We start from the raw sequence: 23,147 nt of genomic DNA, 5'->3' as shown, positions 1-23,147 counted from the left end.
ACAGTAAGGAAGGCAGGTATGGTGCCCAGGCGGCTCAGCAGTGCCCAGTGCTGCGGGCAGTGCCCAGTGCTGCGGGCGGTACCCACCTGCTATGGCCTGCACGCCCACTCGCAGCATGCCCTGCACCTCGCCCTTCTCCGTCACGATGGCCGCGCGGTGCACCAGGGCCACCGGGTACAACAGGTTACTCAGGTAGACGAAAGCCCTTCAAAGAGGAGGCGGGACAGAGAGAGTTACGCTCCACGAACCGCGGCTCCCCGTTATGTTACACCCCCCAGTCTGCTCAGGGCTGCCAGTGAAAGTGAAATGGACAGAAAGAAAGGACAGCCACATCCTGGGGGGGGGGGCAGCCAGCAGCCGGCTGATCAGAACAAATAAATGACAAGAACTCGCTGCGAAAGACGGCGCTGCTGTCGGTAGTTCATTGGCTTAAAACGCAGACTTGCCACACAGACAAAGTTTTTTTTTTTAAATCTCCAGTCCTGACAGCGGAGATTTCCACATCATATCATATCATATCATATCATATCATCATATCATTCTCTCATTCTGCATAATCCAATGAGCACAAAATGGGAAAAACAAGAAACAGGGAAACAAAATGAAATAAAATCTGAAAACATGACAAGTGGCTGCACTGAAATGGAAAACAAAACCAACAGAAATACGTAGGAGACAGAACTAAAGGACAGGAGAAATGGCTGGGGGGGGGGGGGTCAGGTGTCTCGCTGTCACCTAACAGGATGTGATCTGCAGTGTTAATGCTTTTCTGCTGCTGCGGAAACAGCCACAATGAAGGGCAGAAGACAGGCGGAGGCAGAGCCCTGCAGCCCCAGTGAGGCAGCGGCCCCAGTGAGGCAGCGGCCCCAGTGAGGCAGCGGCCCCAGTGAGGCAGCGGCCCCAGTCCGCAGGCAGTCTGGCACGCCTCAGTCTCTCTACTCCAACTCACACAGCGACACTGACAGCCAGAAGGGGCTCAGCGTGTAACTCCTTCATGTCCTGCCCCCAACAAACAAATTAAAGTAAATTAAACTCAAATAAAAGGACATGTGTTAAGGCATGACATGGCCTCATGACAGTTAGCACTACACACAGGTGATGCCCTCCAGTGGCCGTGGTGAGAAGCGCACATCTGAGAGGGGTGTGGATGAATGAGGGGGGCTGGATCAGACTGTCCATACGCTGCGCCCTCTGGGAGGGGCCTAGCAGCTTGACAGCGATTCCTGTGCCTAATGACTTATTTTTAAATGTCTAAACTGGACAGTAAGCAAACATATTGTTTTACAGTTGATGCTCTTTCTGAGATGAATATGGTGTAATTCTGAAGCCAGCTGTATATATTACCCTGAGCTCAATTGGTTGATCCTATACATGTGCTAAAATTACATCATCGGCAGTTGGGATTTGATTGGTCTTTCTAAGAAATCTCATTTGCATGGAGGCGGAGCCAAAGGTAGAACACTCCCTTGCATACTAGTCTTGGATACTAATTTTTGGGGATTTAGAATATAATCGCAGGCAATGCTGGAGTGGATATTTTTCCTCTGTGGAGCTGTGGTTCCAGCCCAAACCCTCATGCCAACCTTCTGCCCTCAAGGTCAGGCCTCACCAACCTTCCCACCAGGGTGAACCAGGGGGAGCGGTCATAAAAGGGGTCCTGGCCATCTCCAAAGATGTCCGAGCCTTCTTCTGTGCCAGCATCAGAGCTGGTGTCATCCACGAAGGCCTCGTCATCCAGCAGGTCATCCATCTCGCTGTGCCGCTCGTCCGCCAGCTCGGTGACGTCCGAATCGCCAGTGGAGAAGGTGGGCGAGGGGGTGCGATCGGCCAGGCGCTCATTCACACAGCCGTGAAAGATCGGGGAGCTGGGGGGTGGGCAGTGGGTACAGGACAGATGGAGCAGAGGAATCACGGGAGGGGAAAAATAAAATCAAGAGAAAGCCATTACAGGAAGGATGGGGAGATCGAAATACTCCTGGAAGTTCTGCAGATGATCAGTTATCCTTCTCAGCCCTGTGTACAATCATAGACACTGTGAAGCAGTAAAGGCAGGGAGGTGGGCGGTGCTGCTGCCATCTGCCCATTTTCAGTAAAAACCTGAAACTCCACACCCAGGATACCAGCACTTAAATGGCCAAAAATGCAAATTACATTACATTCAGTTTTGTGAAATCAGACAAAACACTTGTTTCATTCAGGAATCCAAAACAGAGTCACTTATAACGTTAGGCTGAGCTTCATTGTTATATCAAAGGAACAATGTGTACTTGTGTTTTTAATATTCATGGAAAGGATGAAATGGGCAAAAAAAAAAAAAAAAAAAAAAGATTACAGTGAGGTCTAATTCATAACAGAAATGAACAACAAAAACAAACATCACTACCAAAAAAATATACAAGAAAACATAATAAAATTCAAAACAGGAATAGTTTGAGAAATCGCTACAATTGCTTCAACACAATGTAAAACAGAATGAAAAGCACAAAAAGTATGAAATACAAAATGAGATGCAAATGAACATGGCTGAAGTCAAACACAAAACGTAATTACAACAAAACAATGACATTAAGCAACACCGAGGCGAACTGACATGCACAGGGATAATGAATGAAAGGTTCTGGAATGAATCAGGGATACGGCTCATCCAAGGGCCCTCAGACACAGACACAGTCTCCATATAAGACTTCAGACTTCAATCTAGATGCCATCTTGACCTTAACTCAGATAAACAGCTTACTGCAAGATAACTAACATCCTTCTAAACTGTTCTTCCAGAATCCTGAGATGTCTATTCTTTCTGTCCTTAAATGCCTGCGATGCACCTTGTGTGTCTGTTTACACCACATCCCCTTTCCAGTTACTTCACTCTCAAAACACGCAGTTATGTTCACAAAACAGCCACAAGTGGATGCCCTTCTCCAACTACACGTGTCAAATCACTTCATGTTGTAGAGTAATTCAATACTGAGGCGTTTTAGAAACAAAGGAAATTCAAAGGAAGCTGTTTTTTTTTTAATCACAGTCTAGACAACAAACAGGCTCATGAAGGGCAGCCTCTCAAAGCTGTAGGCTGTAATCTTTAAGGGGATGAAGCACTGTGGGAGCCGGCGTGGGCGTGGTTATGGGGGACGGCATGGGCGTGGTTATGGGGACAGAGTGGGCGTGGTTATGGGGAGATTCAGGAAGTACCAGGCTAAAAAAATAAAAAAAATAAACAAACAGATCTGCCAGCTTGGACCAATCAAATTTAAGGGAATGAGTCAGAAGAAAGAGGCCAAGCAGCCTAAAGCAGAGAAAGCAGATTAGAAAGGAAAGAACATGAGCAGAGGAGAGACACACCTGCCCACCAGCTTGAACCAGTGGAAGCGGTCGTAGAAAGGGTCGCTCCCGGTGAGGATGCCCTCTCCCTCCTCCTGGTGGGTGGAGGCCATCTCCCCAGCCCGGTCGTACATCTCCCGCATCTGTTCCAGCCTCTGCCTGCAGAGACGGAGGGAGGGGGGGGGGGGGGGCATGCCATTACATATCACTGCTGTTTATTAGCTTAGCTAATGATGCCTTTGTCCAAATCCATCTGTTATACTCAGACCATTCACGCGACGGTACTTGTGTAAGGCTAAGCTCAGCACACACATCACGCCTCCTGGCTGTGGCCCCGGTGTCTATTTATAACCTTCCGGGAGCCTGAACCCTAGGGACCATGTGACTGCGAGAGGTCAGGGACGTACTTTAGCTTCTCCAGGGACCAGTAGTGCGTGGCACCATTCTTCAGATCCTGCACCTCCACGGCCACCACGGTGCGCGGGAAGGGCCGAGGGACGCGCTCCTTCTCGGGCTCGGGCGGCAGCAGCTCGGGCGGCAGCGGCGAGTACAGCGTGTCCGTCAGCAGCACGAACTGGAACTGCACCTGCAGAGAGGCGGGGAGGAAGACCAGCAACAGTCAGCGGGCCATCACTGCCGGCGTGCAGACATTCCGGAACCGACTGTGGTTTGGTGCCAAACACGAAGCATACAACAATATTACAAGACACTTAGTAGAAATGCTTCAGTATACAATATACACAAAATGAAAGGACACAACAGAAACGACAATAGATATGCTGCAGAATCGCAACAAAAATGCTACATTGCCTCAGAAAGGCTCCTTTTCAAGGGTACTGGGTGTTTGCTTATGCTATTAATATTGTAGCTTCGCACTCGCTCCCACCCGTCCCGCCAGGACCTCATAATCCGGCTCTTTAAAGAGACAGTTATATTTACTTGAGGGAGGCAAAAACACATCTTGCTCAGCAGTTCTTTTGATGAACACTGCACATCTCTAACCAGTATGCCATCTGCTGTCTACGCTGGGTTCACAGCTGGCTGTACAGTGAGAAATGGTGACCAGTTCAATTCTGAGCTCAGCCACTGCAGATCAAGGTGACCTAAATTCAGCCAATGAGGTACAGAATGAGAGGGTGATGGAGCAGATTGGGCTGCTGCTGGTCATGTGCCAGAACCACACCCTTTGCACCACAAAAGCCAGCTCATAGAAACAGGATGTGTTTGTGATTATGACTCAGAACTTAATGAAAAAGGCTTTGCAGATAGTGGCTGATTTAGGCTGACATTCTCTAATGGTTCCAAGTTAAGAAGAGCACCACTTAAAAACAAGTAAATCTGGAGACTTCAGAAACTATAGCTAACTGGAAACAGGGCTTTGATCTCTACCAAATAGCATCCAAAACGGGCACAAGAAGCAGGAAATTGCAGAAAAGCACATATGGGAGACCAGCCAACACTCACTGTCACACAGCCAACACCTGACAAAGATAAGTGCAATATAAATCAGCAGACAGACCGGAGTCTTTCAGTCATCCCAACGAAAGATGCATCACACACACACACACGCACACACATGCAGACACACACATAAGTCCCAATAGCGGGAACTGAGGGGCAGGTTAAGTGTCTCTTCAGACTCTGTACACCAATTCACTGCCATACGTGTTTCCTAGCCTGGTGTTTTCAGAGCACACTTTCTGACTGACACGTAAATGCCACAGCTCTATGCTGAATAATTATTATTATTGCTATTAGTTTTTTTTACAGTATGACCAATAAGGAACAAAATTTCATCAGGTGCAAATGCATCACACAAAAATGATACTTTGACCTAGACAGAGCTCCCAGTCTTTGGACCCGGGACCTTTGCATCTAACTGCAGACCAGGTGATAGGTGAGCTGAGGCAATACCTTCTTCTTCAGCTCCACGCTGATGGCGTTGGCCTCCTTCAGGTACACTGCATTGCCCCACAGCTGGTCCCTGAGCGAGGTGAACTGATGGTACCTCCACTTGCGGAAGGCCCACTGCGCCAGCTCAAACTCATGCTGCGTCCAGGGCACTGGCGGAGGGAAGAGAGGTAGAGGCCTTTGTATACACGCTGATACATGCTACGCAATGCTGGAGCGACGAGGCACACGCATAGAAAGCAGACGTACATGGGCAGCCACAGGGATAGAAACTTTCACAGGGAACACAAATGTAAACACAGACACACTAAGGGACAAAGGGACACATTCATTTCAAGTTACTTTACAAGGCCCCACCTGGGTCTCCTCCTCTAGCCTCCATCGCTACAATTAAGCACAACTCACTTCCACCAATCAGGATGAGACAACGATGTCAATGGAAAATAACACGTCACTGCTCCTGTTGGTATTCAGTAGCAGCAGATTGTTGGAGGTGCCAAACAACAAAGAACAAAGAAGTACTGGTACTATGTACCAATGAGTACTGGGCCCACTTCAAGCACACACATACTCATAGTCTCCAGGGGGCGCCACTGTGGCAGACTGCCATGTGACTTCAACACTATTTAACTTTTTAAATGGTTTTGATCCACTTCCCACTTTCATGTTATGAAGACCCAAGCATCCACCAGTCACATGGAAGTTTACCTTCCTCCTCCTCTTCCTCCTCTTCCTCCTCATCAGGGGTCTCTGCCACAAGGGAGCGTGTCTCCACCTGTTTCTGCAGCTCCTGCAGCTTGCTCTCGTATACCTGCGAAGGGGGTGTCCAGGAGGACAGGAAGGGGGCGAGAAGAGAACAGAGGCCGCCCAATGAGCAACCAGGGACGATGGTGGGGCGGGGAAGTGAAGCCGCCCAATGAGCAACCAGAGATGATGGTGGGGCGGGGAAGTGAGGCCGCCCAATGAGCAACCAGAGATGATGGTGGGGCGGGGAAGTGAGGCCGCCCAATGAGCAACCAGGGAAGATGGTGGGGCGGGGAAGTGAGGCCGCCCAATGAGCAACCAGGGAAGATGGTGGGGCGGGGAACAGAGGAGGAGGAGGAGCAGACAGACCCCATCCCCCCCCACCGGGTCACAGCAAGGGCACAGATGTTTAGCCTGGCAATCTCATTACACACAGCCTCAGTTTGAGAGAGATTCTGACCAGTTTATCAGCTTGGAAATCATTATAGTCTAACACTAGTTACTGTGACAATGTACTATACAATCCTGTTCAAGTGAACAGCCCCACCTGCTAGGAGATCAGTTCATATACATTCTACACCATATACATTGGTCATGCATTGTAATACGGTATGACGGTATGGCTGTGGCCTCTGTCAAACCCCACCCACCCCAGCCAAGCAGCAGAAGTGTACGAGTGTGTGTTTGTGTGCCTGTATGTAAGCCTCACAGGACGGCTGATCCTGTTCCAGGTTCAGCTTGGTGCGAAGCCAGCAGCCTGACGAGGGCTGATGGGTTAAGTCCTAGTGACAAACAAGTCCAACCACTGCAATTCATCATCGCTCAGAACTGACGTCTATGTCAATAACCGGAGCGGGACACAGTGCGTTCTCACTGTACAGTTCACAGCTAACTTAAACACGAGCCTGAGAGGCGGCGCACCCGAAAGCAGCGGAAAGGCCGGGCCTGGCTACTCCCTGGAAGCTCTGTGACCAGTGACCTCATCCCGTTTGCCGGGAGTCTTTGGCAGAACAATACCACCATTAATCCCATTTCCCCCACAGCCCCACCATTACCAACAAGCTAGAGCAACTCAGAAGGAATGCTAAGTGCAGAAACACAATCCTAAGAGGTAGGATGGGGTTTGTGATTATTTCTAGATTAGCATTTAGCCAACTGATGTTAATCTCTGCAAAAGATGGGGAAATGGAAAGTGCTCCCTTTACAGCAGGTGGTCAAAATGCACCATGAACGGAGGGCTGTGTAACGGGTGACCAGAGAGACCCCCCCCCCCCCAACTGATAACATTAACCTTCAATAAAATGACAAGCACAGTCTTACCACAACTGTTCCACTTCATGAAGAAAAGAAACAAAACACACACAGCAGGAAATACAGGACAAAAAAACATCGCAATTTTCGGTTCTTGAGAATCAGTTTTAATATCCAAGCGGTTGTATGAAATACAGAATGTGTGTTTGGTATCTGGCAGCCAATCACTATACCAAGCTTGTCCTGTGCAGGGTTGCATGTGTGCAGGGTTGCATGTGTGCAGGGTTGCATGGGTGCAGGGTTGCATGGGTGCAGGGAATAACCCAGGACAGGGAGCCAACCCAACACAGGAACGTCCAGCAATCCCTCCTAAATAACTGCTTGTGTAGTGAGGTTCAGAGTGACCATAAGTATACCACAGAAATGCCAGGCTGAACTGTGCCTACACAGCACAACAGGTCACACAGAACCCGCCCCCCCCCCCCCTTTTCCAAGCAGTAAAGATAAGTGAGGCGTTAGACAAAAGAAATCTACTAATTCCAGTTATTCTTTTAATGGCTAAGGGGATTTTAAATGGTCATGATTACGCTTGGCATGTTGGTGGGATGGGAGGAGGTGTGACTGCAGTTCGAGCTGGGATGGGGGAGGTGGAGGGGGGTTTCAGGATTTGCCCGAGAGAAACATCAAACGACGCTGAAGATGAGTCATGGGAACGGAATTCAAAATTTGCGAGTTTATTTCAGTAATGTTGTTCCAAAGTTAAGGGAGAAAAGCAGAGATGTGACAGGCACGCAGGAAGCAGCAGGGGTCTGGGGAGCACAGGGTGCCCCCCAGGCATGGCCCACTCAGCTGGGTGCCTGATGTCCCCAAAGGAGCCCTTACAGGCACTTGGCCTGTCAGTGACCTCAAACAGTATAACATTTAAACATGGAAAGACATCCAAGCTCATCATCCCGACAGATACATAGGTATACAACACAGATACAGAACAATATCAACACTGTCCATTTTCATACAGTCCTGCCCTCCTGAAATGGTTAAGTCTAGCTATCAGATCCGTTAAATATAAATAAAACAGGCCCGGGGTTGGACTAGGTTTTAGGTTGGAATAAAATGGGCTGTTGTAGGCAGTAGTGTTAACTGTTAGCAGGTAGAAAGAGACCTGGTGAATGTAATGCTTAGAGTTTATAGGAGTCTGCACCTTTCATTTTGAAGTCCAGCTAGATGGACTTGCAGTTGTTTGCCTTGGATGAAATCGCATTACTCTAAACTCACCCAGGAGGGCAAGTTGGGGTCTCTCGTATCTGGGGTCTCTCTTGTAAATGCTGTTACATTTAGAGGGACACATTCAAGAACAGAAATCAAATAAACACAAAATGTGTCAGAAACCTGCCAAAGGCAAACAATGAAACAAAATGAATGACAAAAGCAAGCAAAAGTCATTTGTCCTTGTGTCACTAATCGTGGTTATGATGCGAGTGTCTTTCGGAAAGCGAGGGTGAGAGCAGAGAACTGCCACAGCGGGTGAATAAGGGCAGAGACAGGAGCTCAGAGGCAGGCAGCGAGGACCTTCATGGGTGAGGGTGTGGTGGAGAGATCACCCGCCATGATGGGAGCGCGTCAGCCATTCCCCTCCGCTTTCTGTGCAACCAGCTACACGATATATTTATCATCACAGTGACCAAACCTTTTATATCAAATGGAACATGACAAGCATTAAAAGGCTAAAAGCAGTTTTAAAAAGAGCTGTGCTGATGCATTTCTATCTTGCAAAAAAAATTAAAAAGCATTCAAATAAGTCCAGCGACCTTCAGAGCGATCACCCCCCCCCCCCCCCCCCCACCCATTTTTGCCGCTGCATTTTTACGACTAGGGTGTTGAAGCCCAGCATTACACTTTCTTTCCTGCAAAGGCATTTGGTGAGCTTAGTGAAGAACACCCAGATCCCGCACTGTGGAGAGGGAGGGTGATAATGCGAAGATTGAGAGAATGCGGTGTTCCAGGACAACAAGGATGTTGCCATGGGCTACCGGAACACTCAAAACTACACGAGACAAGAAAATAAAACAAAACGAAGCTAATCACAAGTTAATCACAGAACTTGTGGTGTCAAGATCAATAAATTGATATTTTTGGGACTTCCATTCCATTCACAAAACAGTAAGGCCAGCTGTCAAGTATGCCAGTATAAAATGCTTAGCCCTGATTGGGTCATATAACAGCAGCTGACAAAATGGGGATTGTGGGTAGGATTGTCCTGTCCTTTACCACATAAGGCCAGCATTAAGCTGAGAATCTCCCATGAGGAGTTTTAGTGGTAGTTGGGGTGAGGAGAAGAAGAATATGAATGTGTTAACGAGACGAAGCCATGGTACACCAATGAAACACCCCTTACCAGACATTCCTGCCATCTCTCCTGCCAAGTTAATAAAAGGGCACAGAGATGGTCACTGTACACCAGCTGCTGTCGTACTTCTGTTCCCAAGCTTTAGCTCAGGGTATTAAAAAAGGCCAACATGTGCACATTGTGGATCAATCTTCAAAACAAAGTGGTTTCTATTAAAACGTGTGAAAATTCACTTAAGCTCACCCAGAATAAACAGAAACACAGAACAGTGCCAGCTGGCCGGGGGGGGGGGGATCCCACGCACCGACCTTCCAGAATCAGATGACACTCACTGCCAAATACACAACTAAACAGTAAATAAATGTTCTTCTCTAAACTACGCAAACCATCTGGGAACGTAACTCCTCCCACCTTATAATTGTCCTACAAGGGGCTCAGTGCCTTAATGTTTTCTTACAGAAGTAAACAGGCAGTTATGCTGGGAGCCAATGACTATGCTGTAAGTCAGAGGCATTGAGACTGACACTGGGGCTTGCTGCCTCAATCCTGCATCCAATAAATGGACCGTCTATGTAAACTTGTCACAGAAAGCGAAAGATGCAGGCAATTCTCACCAGTAAAGCCAGTGGTTGAGCTATTGGTGCAGCAAAGTGTCTATGACTGTATGAGTGAAAAGATACGTAAGCTATCCGACAGAGAGAATGGGAGAATGAAGCACATCCTCATCAGGCAGCAGTTTCTTGTAGGAGTGACATTCCCTAAGGTCAGTGCCCGAGGCAGCCGGCGCCGTGTGACGGGGGGGATGGTCACAACTGAATGAGTGTCATCATGATACAAAACACACCGTTTGAGTGCAAAAGAAAAACAAAACTACAAGGATGCAGACAGACGCAGGGGCAGGTCTCTGATCTGGCCACCGACGATGCCAGGGAACTCCCACGGCACTTTAGCGGCGCCTCAGACGGGGGTTTCCCGGCCAGCCTTCAGGTTGGGTGCTGAGAGCTGGCGCCTCATGCGCGGAGGCGGTAGGAGGTGGTTCTGGTGCTGCTGACTAGGCTGCTCGGTGGGTGTCTGCAGGGGACCGGCACTGATGGAATCGGCCTGGCAAGACTGATGCGGGGCTAAGATGTGGAGGCTGGGCTGGGGCGCGTCGCCGGTCTGCGAACGCCTCGCTGGGCTGGCGGATTTCTGGCTGCTGTTGAACGAACTGCTCCGGGCTCGCCCCGGTTGGCCCCTGAAGGCATTGCGGGGCCCCTGTCCCCTGTGTTCCGACTCCCTGCCCTTCCGCAGCAAAGGGGGGCTAGGGAGGGGGGGGGCCCTGAACACGGCCCCCTCTGGCCTCTCCTCCTCCTCCTCCTCCTGCACAGCCTCCTTGGGCACCTTGAGTTCGATGACCTGGTTGTCGGTGATGATGATGTGTGTGCCGGGGCTCCACGAACTGCGATGCTTGGGATTGCTGCGGAAGGGGAAGCGGAGCTTGCGGTCCTCGGGCGGGATGAAGCGGTGCGGTCCCGACTGCCGGCGCAGCTGCCGCGAGATCTCCTGCTGCTGCAGGTTTTTCAGCCGGGTCTGTTCCTGCCGCATCCAGCGCACGCGGCCGCGCCTAAAGGAGTCGTCGTCGCCCATGAGCTTGGACACCTGCTCCTCCTGGTCCACGGCGTCTCCCCACTGCTCTGCGGGAGCCTTGCTGCTAGCCGGCGCCTCCTTGGCTTCGGGGGCGGTGTTGAGGAGCGGTAGCACCTTCTCCATTTTCACCATCTTGTTGCGGAGCGCCCGGATCTCCTCATCCTTCATGTTGTTCTGCTTCTTCACCTCCTGGAGGATGTCCTCCAGCTTGTCGATGTGCACCTTCAGGTCGTCCACGTCGGCCACGCCACGCATGCCACCCCCCCCCGCCCCCGGTCAGCGTGTCCTCGATGCGCTCATCCCCCGCGCCCACAGTGTCCCACACGTCCCTGGCCACCGCCCGCCAGGAGTCCCTCTCATTGGGGTCCTTCTTGCTGTAGGTGGCGCACAGCTCCTTCATCTTGACGATGGCCAGCGCCTCGATCTCCTGCCGCGAGTGGCGAAAGTCGTTGAGTGCGACCTCGTAGCAGATCTCCTTCACCGCCTGAATCTTCAGGTCCGAGACGGTGACCCAGCGCGAGTCCTTGGTGATGCGGCGCCGCTGAGGGACCTGGTACATTTTGATTGGCTCGCGCCTTTTCCCACTGCTGGGCAGGCCGCACTTTTTGACAATGGTTTGCAACTTGCTGGCGGGAAGCTTCTCCCTCAGGGAGGTGATCAGTCTCCAGCTCTCCTCGCAAGACCTCTTATCTGAGTCATCCCCACTATCAGAGTCGCCGTCCTTGGGAAAACAAAACAGGAAACAAACCCGAAGATTCCCAACAAAAATGGAAAATTAAAATAGGAAATTAAAATAACAAGATGGGAAAAAAGAATGGATGGAATCAATATGCAAAACAGGAACTGCTGTGAACTTGGAGAAGCCTGATTTTTAGGCAGCTTAAAAGCAGATCAAGTGATGTGAAATTTAACAGCCTTTTAAAGTTTAAAATGCAACATCTCCGATTAGTAAACTAGCAAGTTTACCTGAACATTAAAGCACTACTTAATTCAAGCAAAAGATCAATGACCTCATCAATAGTCTGTGCATCTCAAGCAAAAATAAAAGGGGTGTGTATACCAGCCGCGCAGCATGTCGCATGTGTCTCAGTTCGGGCTGATATACACGCAAGTCATTTGCATAGGTTTTTGTTACATTTATTATCTGAATCTGAATATATGAATCTTTTCGACAATCTGCTTAGTTCTCATCCAAGCTGCATCATTATTTGCGACGGCAACATATGCGATGGTTTCTCAGTCTGAATAAAGCATTTTGTCGCAAGGTTAATGCAGTTCCAAGTTTTGCATATTGATTGCATAAGCAAAACATGTCATGATTTTAAATAATAAAAAAATCAACAGGGAGGGGGCACTCGTATTACTCCGCTTCTGAGGTTCCCTCCCCCCAGTATTTAATCACAGAGCTCTTCTTCCCAGTTTAGCTTTGGTTAAACACTGCTCCCCCCCCCCCGGCATGCTCAGGAAGGCATGCGGCAGAGCAGCCGGCCAGGTTACAGACCCCCACCCGTCCGAGGTCCATGAGAGAATCAGGTTCGAAAGTCTAAGAGCGTAAAAAAGTTTGTTAGGAACTAAGAGTGATATTTGGTGCAGAGAGAACACAGTCAGGCAGAGAGAGAGAGAGACTGACGCACAACAGGCTGGGATGGAGGTCAGGAATGCCGTTAATCCAGGCACTACCGGCGAGCAGTTAGTTCAGAAAGATGCAGATTCCCCATTGCCACCCCAGACCCCCCCACCCACAGCCAACCAAAAATCACTGAAAAATGAATAAAAATAATTCACACTAAAGTATGTATGATCAGAGTACAGGGTTTGCCACAAAAGTAAAGATTATGAGCATGAATGATTAGGTAAGAAGTACAGCTCGCTTCATTACCGCCAAAGGGACGTCAGGCCCACGTTGCTAGAATGTGACTGAAAACAACCTAGAAGCAAAACCAGTAGCAGTGGCACCAGGCCTGGCACCGAGGTGGAGACTGCAGGCCATCGGATAAGATCCAGGAGAAAACCACACTACCAGCATCCATCCTGGGAAGGGTGGGCTGAGACGGCGGCTGCCAGTCTCCGTGATTTGAGGGGGGGCTGGGCAACCTATCGCGACATCACGGGGTCTAAGGTCAGCGTGGGCAAAAGTAAAATCTGTCCCAACCCCTGGCGGACGGCTCAGGTCCAACTGCAGCTCTACGTGGCTGCCCCCCCCCCCCCCCCCAGCATCCACACCCCTCCCCCCCCACACGTTTGCTATTATAAGGATCTACAGGCAGTCGAAACCATGAGACCGTTAAAAGATCATGCTAGAATATAGTAGAATGATGGTAAAACCAAAAGACGTGCAAAAACAGCAATCCGGAAGAGCTCCAACACCTGGGCATGCAATGGCACCAAAATTTCACGAACCAAATTGCATGATTACAGCTCCAGCTGCGGAACAGCTGGAGTCAGATACGAGTGCACTGCTAGCATTGATATTCAATGGAGCTAGATATGAATACATCACTAGCATCGCCCAATTGGAAAACTGCCTCTCAGATGCTGTTTTGCAAGGGTTCAGTTCACAGCTACTTCTGGGGGTGATCGGGGGGGAAGGAGGGGCAGAGAGTGGAAAATATGGACTAAAAAGTGGAAAGAGCTTCAGAGTCAAAATCACTGGCTGAGTCAAGTTGTGCAGCGAGCTGCACTGTGCTGCCGCGCCGGACCCTGACCCGAAGGGGCTCCCCATGCAGTGAGTGTGCAGGAACATGCTCTGGGAGCGGCTATGGCTGTCACACACCAACCAGTGCATATGAGAGCTCCAGGGTGCAGAATTAGTGCTGGCCAGACGGCAACGCCACAAGCAGAGACCTGCCACCCGAGATTATAGACCTCCCAGCAAGTAGCCCACCCCCCTTCACACAGAGGCGTTACCTAACCAGAACCAGAACCTCCCATAATCTAGGTGGCTCTGTCATGAATACAGGCAGCAGTGTCTTATTTACCTAGCAGTTCTGACACATACTGCCAGGTGTTAAGCCAGGGAATCAGAATCAAAAACTTAAAGAAATTGCAATTAACTTCTCTTAAACTCCTAAAATTGAAGGAAGGGTGTGGACTTACCAGCCTCTGCTGTTCGAGGAGCTGGTCGGCCTCTTCCTTCTCCTTTTTGTACAGGATCTCCATTTCTGTCAGCCTGAGAGAGAACAGGAAGCCAGTCAGTGGGATAAGAGGCGCTGTGTCAATGGGCACCTCGGCGCCGGTCCGCCGCGCCTCACATCACCCTCTGACGGTATCCTGCCTGCTGCAGTGAAGCAGGCTTTCAACACAAAACTCAAAATTAAATTCCAGATTTAAAAAAATAAGAAAAAAAGATAGTTAATGTTTGCAGGTTTCTATTTTCTGGAAAAGACAATTCATTATGGCTGTAGTGAGAAACAATGGATTATCAAATGTATCTATTATTAATTACAAAAAACAGGTGATTATTCATGGTTCATTAATGAGCCGTTAATTAACCTCAAAATTAAAATAAATGACAACTCTTCCTAAGGGTAGCCCCCCCCCCCCCCCCCCGCACTGCTGAGTTTATGGGGTACATGTTCTACAGACATACCTATGATGAGGTTAGTGCTCCAGCTCTTAACTCGGGGGGGGGCTATCCAGTTTTGCTCTCTCAGAATGGGGGTGGGATCGACACCCCCAATCCTAGCAGTCTGAGGCAGCGCTATCCAATGAGCTGGCGTGTCACAGTCACATGGACGGCTAGGACACCCCAGAGGGAACTCAGCAGACCAGGGTGAGGGACCGGGGCTGTAATCACACGCGGCTCGCTGGCCGCCTCTACCTCTTCTCCATCTCCTGCTTCATGTCGATGCCCTGCTTCTCCAGCAGCTCGCGCTGTGCAAAGGTCCAGTCCACAGGCTCCACGGGCGTCTCTGCGGACGGCGTCTTCTCCCGCTCGGCGCGCGCCTGCTCAGGGTGGGTGAAGCGGAACACGTGGTTCTTCCCCATGATGATGCGGTTGCCTGAAATGGCAAAAAGTGGGCACACACACACATTAGAAAATGGAAAATGCCACAGAAAAAGGTTATGTTCTACCCCTGGCATACTCCTATATAAACCATGGCTTCATGTATTAGGCCTGATAAAAACACTACACATGCATCCATTGTGAATAGCCCCATCAGTATCATACAGACCTTATATAATAATACAGCCAAGTGCATCAGCCACTGCTCTCACGCTTTCGGTGTGCGGTTTCCCTCCCCAAGTACACTGGGAGTATTACTGTGGTCTCACACCACTGCAGTTTATTACTGTGCCAGGCTGTGGTTGGAAAGTACGGACTAAAAGTAGGAGCATGCGAGTGACAGTCTCTGGCCGCCTGGACCGGAGCGGAGCAGAGGACAGGGTCGGGCTGTAAGCTACCCCCGCCCACTCCTGACGGGGTCTCCCCCTCAGCCCAGGTGTGGGCGGGCGCTCTGGAAGAGCCCGTCAGTGGCCCACACTGGCCCACTACATCTGCCACTGTAAATATCCATAACATCTGCTACAGTTCTTAAGGCAGACAGCAGCTAAAATAGACAAGCATTCTAAAGTGCATTTACAGTCAGCGAGGACCCCTGACGTACCCGAGCGCAGCTGCACGGCCGATTCCACACGCTTGCCGTTGACGTAGGTCTCCGAAGCCTCGCAGGGCACCAACATGACGACCACTGCCGGGGGGGGGGGCAAGGGGTTAGGCTGGCGAGCATGTCCTACACGAACACCGAGCGGCCGATTGAAAGTGATGATACACAGGTGAGATAAAGGGCAACTCATCAGGATCTGGGTGACTGAAAGTTGCCCACTGGTGATTCGAGCTTTTCAGACAGAAGCTTGCTGCCCAGCGTCAGCCAGCGTCATCCAGCGTCAGCCAGCGTCAGCCAGCGTCAGCCAGCGTCAGCCAGCGTCAGCCAGCGGCAGCCTGAATGACACTGGGCAGCAACGTTGCTCCAGAAGTTGTATCGTCACCTGTGTATAATCACCCTGAGATGTTAAAATGACTGCAAATTTAGAGTGAAATAAGCAGGAACTTGGAGGAGAAAGCAAAGAATTTATAAACAAATCTTAAAAATCAGTGGCATTTCAAGTAAGAGCATTTATAGAATTTACAAATGGCAATATTACTGGAAAAAAGACCTTTCGGGAGAATGTCCTGAATTATACCATCAATGACTGCTTTGGGCAGTCCAGTCTTTAATGAAATTAGACAGCCGACAACAATCTCTCACGAGAATGAAAGCACGGGAGCAGAGTGCGCGCGGGACGCCGGCCTGCAGGGGGCGCTGTGCAGACTCACCGTCCCCATTGAGGTTTCTCTCGCTGCGGAAGATGCAGTGCTCCTCCTTGATGTGGGCGCCGCTCAGGACGATATCCTGCCGCCGCTCTGCGTCCGCCTGGCCAACCCTGCAGGATCAGCAGCCGCGTCAGAGCAGGGCCAGCGGGAATGCGGTCAGCAATGCTCAGCCTTCCCCAGAAACACCCCAGGTGATCGGGAGGAACCTGAGACTCTCTCTCAGCCACTGGATCTTTGGAGATGAGCTACATTTCAGCCACACTCCCTATTGCTGCGTCACTGACAGTGGGTTGGTGTTTCTCGACCAATCAAAAGCGGTGACTCATCGCACACACCGGCAAGCCAAATTGCACGGAAGCGCGAGGTAAACCTCATCCCGATCCTGATCTGTGGCTCCGCCCCCCTGCATCTACTCCTCTGCTGGATTGGGGCAAATCATCTTGAGGTAATTAGCAGCAGGCAAATCTAAACTGGCAGGCATCCCGCTACAAATGTAACACATCGTGCCACAATGCAAAGTGACTGTGTGCCCGAAATGGGCTGGTGGACGGCGGGGGCTGCCGAATTCTCGGGGGGTACATTAGATACTCATTACCAGCTCATCTCGGAGGCAGAGGAAAAGCCGGCCAAGTCTGACGAACAAAAAGCCCAAGCAGGTACCTGGTGATGCCGTCTTTGATGTAATACAGCAGGCACTCCGACATCAGCGGGTCCTCGTTCAAATTGACCAGATGGGGTGTCTGTTGACAGGTAGAGAGCATGAGGCCTCATTTACAGACAATCCATGGGTCAGTCCCCACCAGCTATGAAGTGAAATGTTTGGGCCACGAGCTTCTACCAAGGTCTATTCAGCACAAGTGGGGGTTGGGGGGGGCGTTCTAGAACTACAATGAACGACTATATTTTAGTCAGAAAAAATGGGTCTCTGTGTATCCCACTCCTACTAAAAAAGAACAAGTGTACCACTATATCACCAACCTTTTTTGGAGAAAATACCCCATTAAAGTCAGCAAAGAGATCACAGGCCCCATCTATAAAAAGCTAAGGTGACCGGGGAGGACAGGGAAGATGGAGAGAGCGACGGATTAGACAGAGAAATGTTCAACAGAACAAACAGAGGAAATGAAACAAACAGCAAACCTGAGATGAATGTTACAGTCGTGAGCTGAGGTCTGACTAAATCGCCTTCAGTAAGATTAAACGGCTTTGGATAGATCTGATTTGCGATGAACTAAACTAAATATTCAAACATAATTCTCTTGTCGGCTTAGATGAAGGTTTACAGCTGGGTCCCTGAGGGGCCAGAAACATACTGTGAAAATGTGCATTAGTCCTAGCTGTGGTTTATTATTTGGGGGGAGATCTGCTCCGACAGAGCTCACAGGTTTCAACCGAAGATGTCTGACAAACACAACAAAATCCAGATGTGACTGCGGCCGTCCATATGACGCGACCTGCATTGTCCTGACACTGAGCACACTGATCTGTCACAGGGAAGAGCCCCTTCTGTAAGCCGCTTTGCTGAGCTGTGGAAGCGCTGAGCAAAATCACCCACAATGCCTTGCTGTGGTAGTCTGCCTTACCCACGATGACAAAATAATGGGGGGGGGGGGGGGGGGGGACACACCTGGTCTCCACAATATGATATATAAATGACCCACACAATCACACACATGCACACCCCTACTGCACCTAATGACTGGCCAGACTGACAACTTCTCAAACTACTACACTTCAAAAACATTCAGGACACCATGAACACAGCGGTGGGCTGTTAACCCTAACCCTAACCCTGCTATGGGTCCTTCACAGAAAGCCTCTTCATTACATCTGAAACCCCTTCTGCTGACCATGAGCATTTAAATAAAAACTACTGTCAGAAAATCCAGTGCAGTAGAATGCAGGGTAACGGTGGCCTCTTAAATCAGACACACATATCAGCCCCACTGCACATGACGGAGGGCTGCACGCCTGTCAGCCAGTCCCTCTGTTTGCAGCTAACAATCCAGAGATACAGGGATCCTCAGGGATCCTCAGGGCGTTGCGGGTGAAAAAGCAAAATAAAACCTTTAAATAAACCACAATGGATTAAACAAAACAGCAATTTTCACTAAAGCTGGATTTTGGTTCTGACAAACAAAAGGATCATAAGGGCAAAAGAAAATAAAATACAGGAAAGGGGCAGAAAGACTAAAGCAAGAAGGAAGAAGCCGGGACAGACAGCAGGACGATGGAGGCGCGGGAGCCGCAGGAACTGTCTGCCAAACTGGGATTTCTCCTCAGCGACATGTGTGGGACCCAAGTTCAGAGAAGGATCTGGTACGGATCAGCACACCTCCCACGGCACGCAGGGAAGGGGGGGGCAGCAGCAGTCACATACACGTCACAAACCCACCGATCTGTGAAAACACCCCCCCTTACCTTTTTTGGTGAGAAGACACCCAGGGTGCCCCCATCCTCACGGATGGCCACGCCCATCTCTGCCAAGAGCGCCTCTCTGGGGGGGGGAAAGGTATGTTTACAGAGTTAGGTTTCAACAACAGATTTTGGTATGTTAGCATGTGCCGGGGCCCGCTCACCTTTCCATGCGAACCGCCGCATTGGCCAGCCCGGCCCGCTCACCTTTCCATGCGAACCGCCGCATTGGCCAGCCCGGCCCGCTCACCTTTCCATGCGAACCGCCGCATTGGCCAGCCCGGCCCGCTCACCTTTCCATGCGAACCGCCGCATTGGCCAGCCCGGCCCGCTCACCTTTCCATGCGAACCGCCGCATTGGCCAGCCCGGCCCGCTCACCTTTCCATGCGAACCGCCGCATTGGCCAGCCCGGCCCGCTCACCTTTCCATGCGAACCGCCGCATTGGCCAGCCCGGCCCGCTCACCTTTCCATGCGAACCGCCGCATTGGCCAGCCCGGCCCGCTCACCTTTCCATGCGAACCGCCGCATTGGCCAGCCCGGCCCGCTCACCTTTCCATGCGAATCGCCGCATTGGCCAGCCCGGCCCGCTCACCTTTCCATGCGAATTGCCTCTGTTTTCCGAAGTTTCTCCTCCCAGGTCTCATTAAGCTCGGCGATGATCTTCTCGGATTCCTGAGGCACAGTAGAATCATCATACATCACTGCAGCTCACAAACTTCATTATTATGCATTAACATACCATCATGACGAGAAGTATTCTGTAGGACTATCACATAGCGGATAATGACAGCAATGCCAATGCCACACGGCATGATGAAGTCACCTTATAACTGATAACTCATTAAATTCCTTTATGTTGACAGATAAATGATCACGTTTTTCTAATATTAGTGATAACAGTGACACAGCCAAGCCCCTGAGTGCTGGCTGTCCCTGGAAGGCCATGCAGGTCTGTCCCAGGTCTAAGGGTGTTCATCTCCCTCCGAATCCCTGCCAAAGCGACGTTACACATCACACCCAACCTCTCCAGGTGGAGAACTCCGACATCAGGCACCTCAAACAGCACAAAGACCAACAGTCTTAAGGAGCACCACCAGACCACTCGAGGAGGAGAAGCGTGAGATATCCTGCTGTCAGTTTAACATGGAATCATTTTTAAATTGATAGCAGGCCACATAACTGAAACCCTCCATCTAAGACCTCAAAGTAATACTTAATTCTATGGGATTTAGCTTTCACTGAATGGCAGAGAAGGCTCTCTTTTTATTACAGACAACTGCAGGTGGAATGCACAGAGGAATGCCACGATCAGGATATATTCGGAGAACCTGGGGATGGGTAGAGCGGGATCTCGGGCTCCCCTCTTTTTCCTGGCCCTTCACCCCATCTGGCCCATGCAGCCCGGGCCCGGTCCGGCATGTCCTCCATCTGCCCGGGGGCCGGCACTCTGCCCTCCACCTCCCCCGGGTGTCAGGGGCCGGACTGGGACACGTTTTGCAGAGCATTCAGGTGGTGCTCAACAGCATTACAAGGCTGCTGTCAAGGGCCTTGGCAGATGGAGGACTTATTATTTTGGGAGGTTTTCATGCATATTAAAATGTCGCCTCATCTTATCACAAGCGATGAGAACAAAACACGTTAGAAACTGAGACAGAAACTACAAAATGCGGTTGAAAACGTTACTTTTCAAGAAGTAAACACTGTATACCTAAACAACAGCAGGAAGTAGCAGATTTTTACCAGTGTTTGGTTCCATAAAACTACAAGCCCAAGCCGGTGTGAGTCACTGCAGGGTCTAAACGCCACCTTGTCTTTTACGGCCCCGTTTTTCGTCCCGATTGACATTCTCCTCCACAGTGGTCATGGCCTAAGTGTTCGGTGTTTTAATGGTATTGGAACATGGCTGCAAGGTGTCAGGGAACCACCAATAATGTTTGCTTCTGATTCTCTGGCCATTCTGACATTTTCAGAGACAGAAGCCTAATTTTTCATTCCATCGACATTTGCTTGTTGTACATATTAACAGACGGAAGTGTTCTTTCTAAATCCACAAATCACACCATGTACTTAATGAGAAAAGGGCCGTTTCTATTTCGGTCTTGGTGCTACATGTGACGTCATATACTGCCGTCAGCGGCTGACAGTCATGGGCCGGCCGGCAGTGGTGGTTGGGGGGGGTGGTTAAGGTCTCCATGGAAACAGCTGCCCTGTGTGGAGTCGCTTTCGACTGTGCAGAGTGAAAGAGAAACACGCACAAGGAATAAAGAGAGAAAGGCACTGTGGGATGGAATGCGGCCATTTCTACTTCACGGAAAACTGAGATGGGGTTGGGGGCTATGGGGGGTGGGGGGTAAAGGTTTGCAGCTAGCTCCCTGCTGCCAGCCCCAACAATGAAGGCAGCGCTTTCAGTGAAAGACGCTCCACCTCGTCTCCGCACATTAAAGGGGCGAGTGGCCCCAGCAGCCCTGACAATGGCCTGTTGTTTGGCCTGGGGTAACACGCTGGGGGGGGGGGGGGGGGCCTTTCCCATCCATCCTCAAACACGAAACTAAGTCACAGCAATTACCATAAAGCGTTCAAACTGTTGAGAAATATATAGGAGCCATTTTTATTTGATGATATTTGTGCAAAAATGAATAAGTAAATTCATACAGATCTTACGCTTGTGAACAGTACTGAGTGGAAAGAACCGTAAAACGCAACAATGAGAGTGTGAGAATATCAGGGGTTTCCATGGAAACGCTTCTCATGTGTGCGTGATTGGGCTTGGACGCGCGCTCGTAACACCTCCCTAAAAGTATGGCACTATGACGAATCGCAAAAAAAAAAGTGTGAAAATAGTCATGCAGAGATTAACCAAACCTGGTTTAACCAAACTTGCGCCACACAAGGATTCTCAGGCCATTTGGATTCACCAAATCTGAAATGAAGTCCTAACTAAATAAGTATACTGTGCAATAAAACTGCTCAAAATTGCTGTGCTTAGAACTCAATACTGTAAAGACCACAGACAGAGAAAATGCATGGGGGGGGCGGGGGGGCATTTTCGTGGTCAAAGAAGCAGTCAGGGAAGGGGTGAGGTTTGTAGAAGTACAGATAGAACCAGCATTCTCCAAACAGGAACTGACCAATAGGGCTTGCCTAGAGATCTGAGCCACAACTTCAGTCACACCTTCACACAATGCAGGTCGAGTGCCGCTCTGCTTGCCCTGCCTTGAGGGCCTTAAGGAGGGTGGGGTGTGTCGTGGTCGGGCCTGTACCTTCAGTCGTTCTATGGCTTCCTCTCCACCCGGCGTGGACATGATGCGCTCCTGGATGCTGGTGACAGAGGGAAAACCCCCCAGGCCAAGCAGTGAGCCAGGGGGCGAGCCCCCCGCCAGGGCGCTGATGGGGGCTGTGGAGAGATGGCCAGGCCGTTGGTTCTCTGAGGCTAGCAAGTACCTATGCTTATTGTTGTGTATGTCTTTCAGGTCTGAGCGACAGGGCAGAGATCAAGGGGAGGGAGGCCATTTCAGGGTGGACGGGGTGGGGGGGGGACAAAAAGAAAATCAGAGCGAGAGAAAGAAAGAGACAGAAGAGGAGAAAAAAGGAGGAGACCAGCGTAAGACGAACAGGGAACACTAAGGATTCCAAACACCACAGAAAACAGGCAAGTCAACAATGAGGAGGCGAAGCTTTCACATCAGACCGGTCACCTCGGTGAGAAGCTGCTGGAGACAGCAGGGGGGGGCATGGCTAAGGGGCCAGAACAAAATGGCAAGAAGTCAGGCAAGGATCCGCGATTGTGTCAACTAGTTTGAGCAAAAAGCGGAACTTCATAAATTTAAAAACATTTAAACACCAAGTTATTCCTGTAGTCATTTTAGAAACACGCCAATATATTCACGGTCAGAATGAACTGCGGATGATACTTCTGGCCTCTCTGTAGACACAAGTAACTATGTTGCTTAAATTTGCTGCCATTCTTGAGTGCAAACCAAGAACAAACAGCCAGGAGATATTTTCCTCCACCCACGTAAAACGGGGTTTGCAGACTGGGTCCAGTTCTTCAGTTTAGAGGAAAAACAGGACAGCGCAGTGTCACTTTGGAAAAACAATACGTCGTCATTAGAGCAGCAGCGATGCCGCGACCTGTCCGGCAGGAAGTCCGATTTCAGCTTACTCTCCGGAAACAGACGGAGGGAGCAGAATATGATACATGAGAAATGCATCACAGCTA

General features: G+C 50.2%; 2 protein-coding genes across 16 annotated transcripts in view; both read right to left on the bottom strand.

Moving 5' to 3' along the window:
- Window positions 1-23,147, bottom strand: part of kif1b (kinesin family member 1B) — a 68,078-nt gene that overhangs the window by 19,961 nt on the left and 24,970 nt on the right. For 7 of the 15 annotated variants that reach the window (XM_049004970.1, XM_049004973.1, XM_049004977.1 and 4 more), the window contains 14 exons: window positions 22,189-22,400; window positions 19,521-19,600; window positions 18,933-19,008; window positions 17,172-17,251; window positions 16,515-16,621; window positions 15,805-15,888; window positions 15,018-15,198; window positions 14,294-14,366; window positions 5,938-6,040; window positions 5,233-5,381; window positions 3,726-3,904; window positions 3,340-3,477; window positions 1,614-1,865; window positions 87-205 (listed from right to left, as the gene is read on the bottom strand). In XM_049004970.1, coding sequence (XP_048860927.1) covers window positions 87-205; window positions 1,614-1,865; window positions 3,340-3,477; window positions 3,726-3,904; window positions 5,233-5,381; window positions 5,938-6,040; window positions 14,294-14,366; window positions 15,018-15,198; window positions 15,805-15,888; window positions 16,515-16,621; window positions 17,172-17,251; window positions 18,933-19,008; window positions 19,521-19,600; window positions 22,189-22,400 — 1,833 coding nt within the window. The remainder of the gene's footprint in view (window positions 1-86; window positions 206-1,613; window positions 1,866-3,339; window positions 3,478-3,725; window positions 3,905-5,232; window positions 5,382-5,937; window positions 6,041-14,293; window positions 14,367-15,017; window positions 15,199-15,804; window positions 15,889-16,514; window positions 16,622-17,171; window positions 17,252-18,932; window positions 19,009-19,520; window positions 19,601-22,188; window positions 22,401-23,147) is intronic. The other 8 variants (XM_049004979.1, XM_049004980.1, XM_049004981.1 and 5 more) reach the window with 3 other exon arrangements.
- On the bottom strand, window positions 9,055-11,583 carry LOC125727975 (kinesin-like protein KIF1C). Its single transcript, XM_049004996.1, has one exon. The coding sequence runs from the start codon at window positions 11,450-11,452 to the stop codon at window positions 10,529-10,531; it is 924 nt and encodes a 307-aa protein (XP_048860953.1). The 5' UTR covers window positions 11,453-11,583; the 3' UTR covers window positions 9,055-10,528.

The sequence above is a fragment of the Brienomyrus brachyistius genome, unplaced genomic scaffold (genome assembly GCF_023856365.1).
Source record: "Brienomyrus brachyistius isolate T26 unplaced genomic scaffold, BBRACH_0.4 scaffold140, whole genome shotgun sequence".
NCBI classification, from domain to species: Eukaryota; Metazoa; Chordata; class Actinopteri; order Osteoglossiformes; family Mormyridae; genus Brienomyrus; species Brienomyrus brachyistius.
This window is presented reverse-complemented; position numbering and strand designations above follow the sequence as displayed.

Excerpts from the sequence above, each read along its gene's own strand:
- LOC125727975 (XM_049004996.1), bottom strand. The coding sequence starts at position 11,452 with ATGCGTGGCGTGGCCGACGTGGACGACCTGAAGGTGCACATCGACAAG.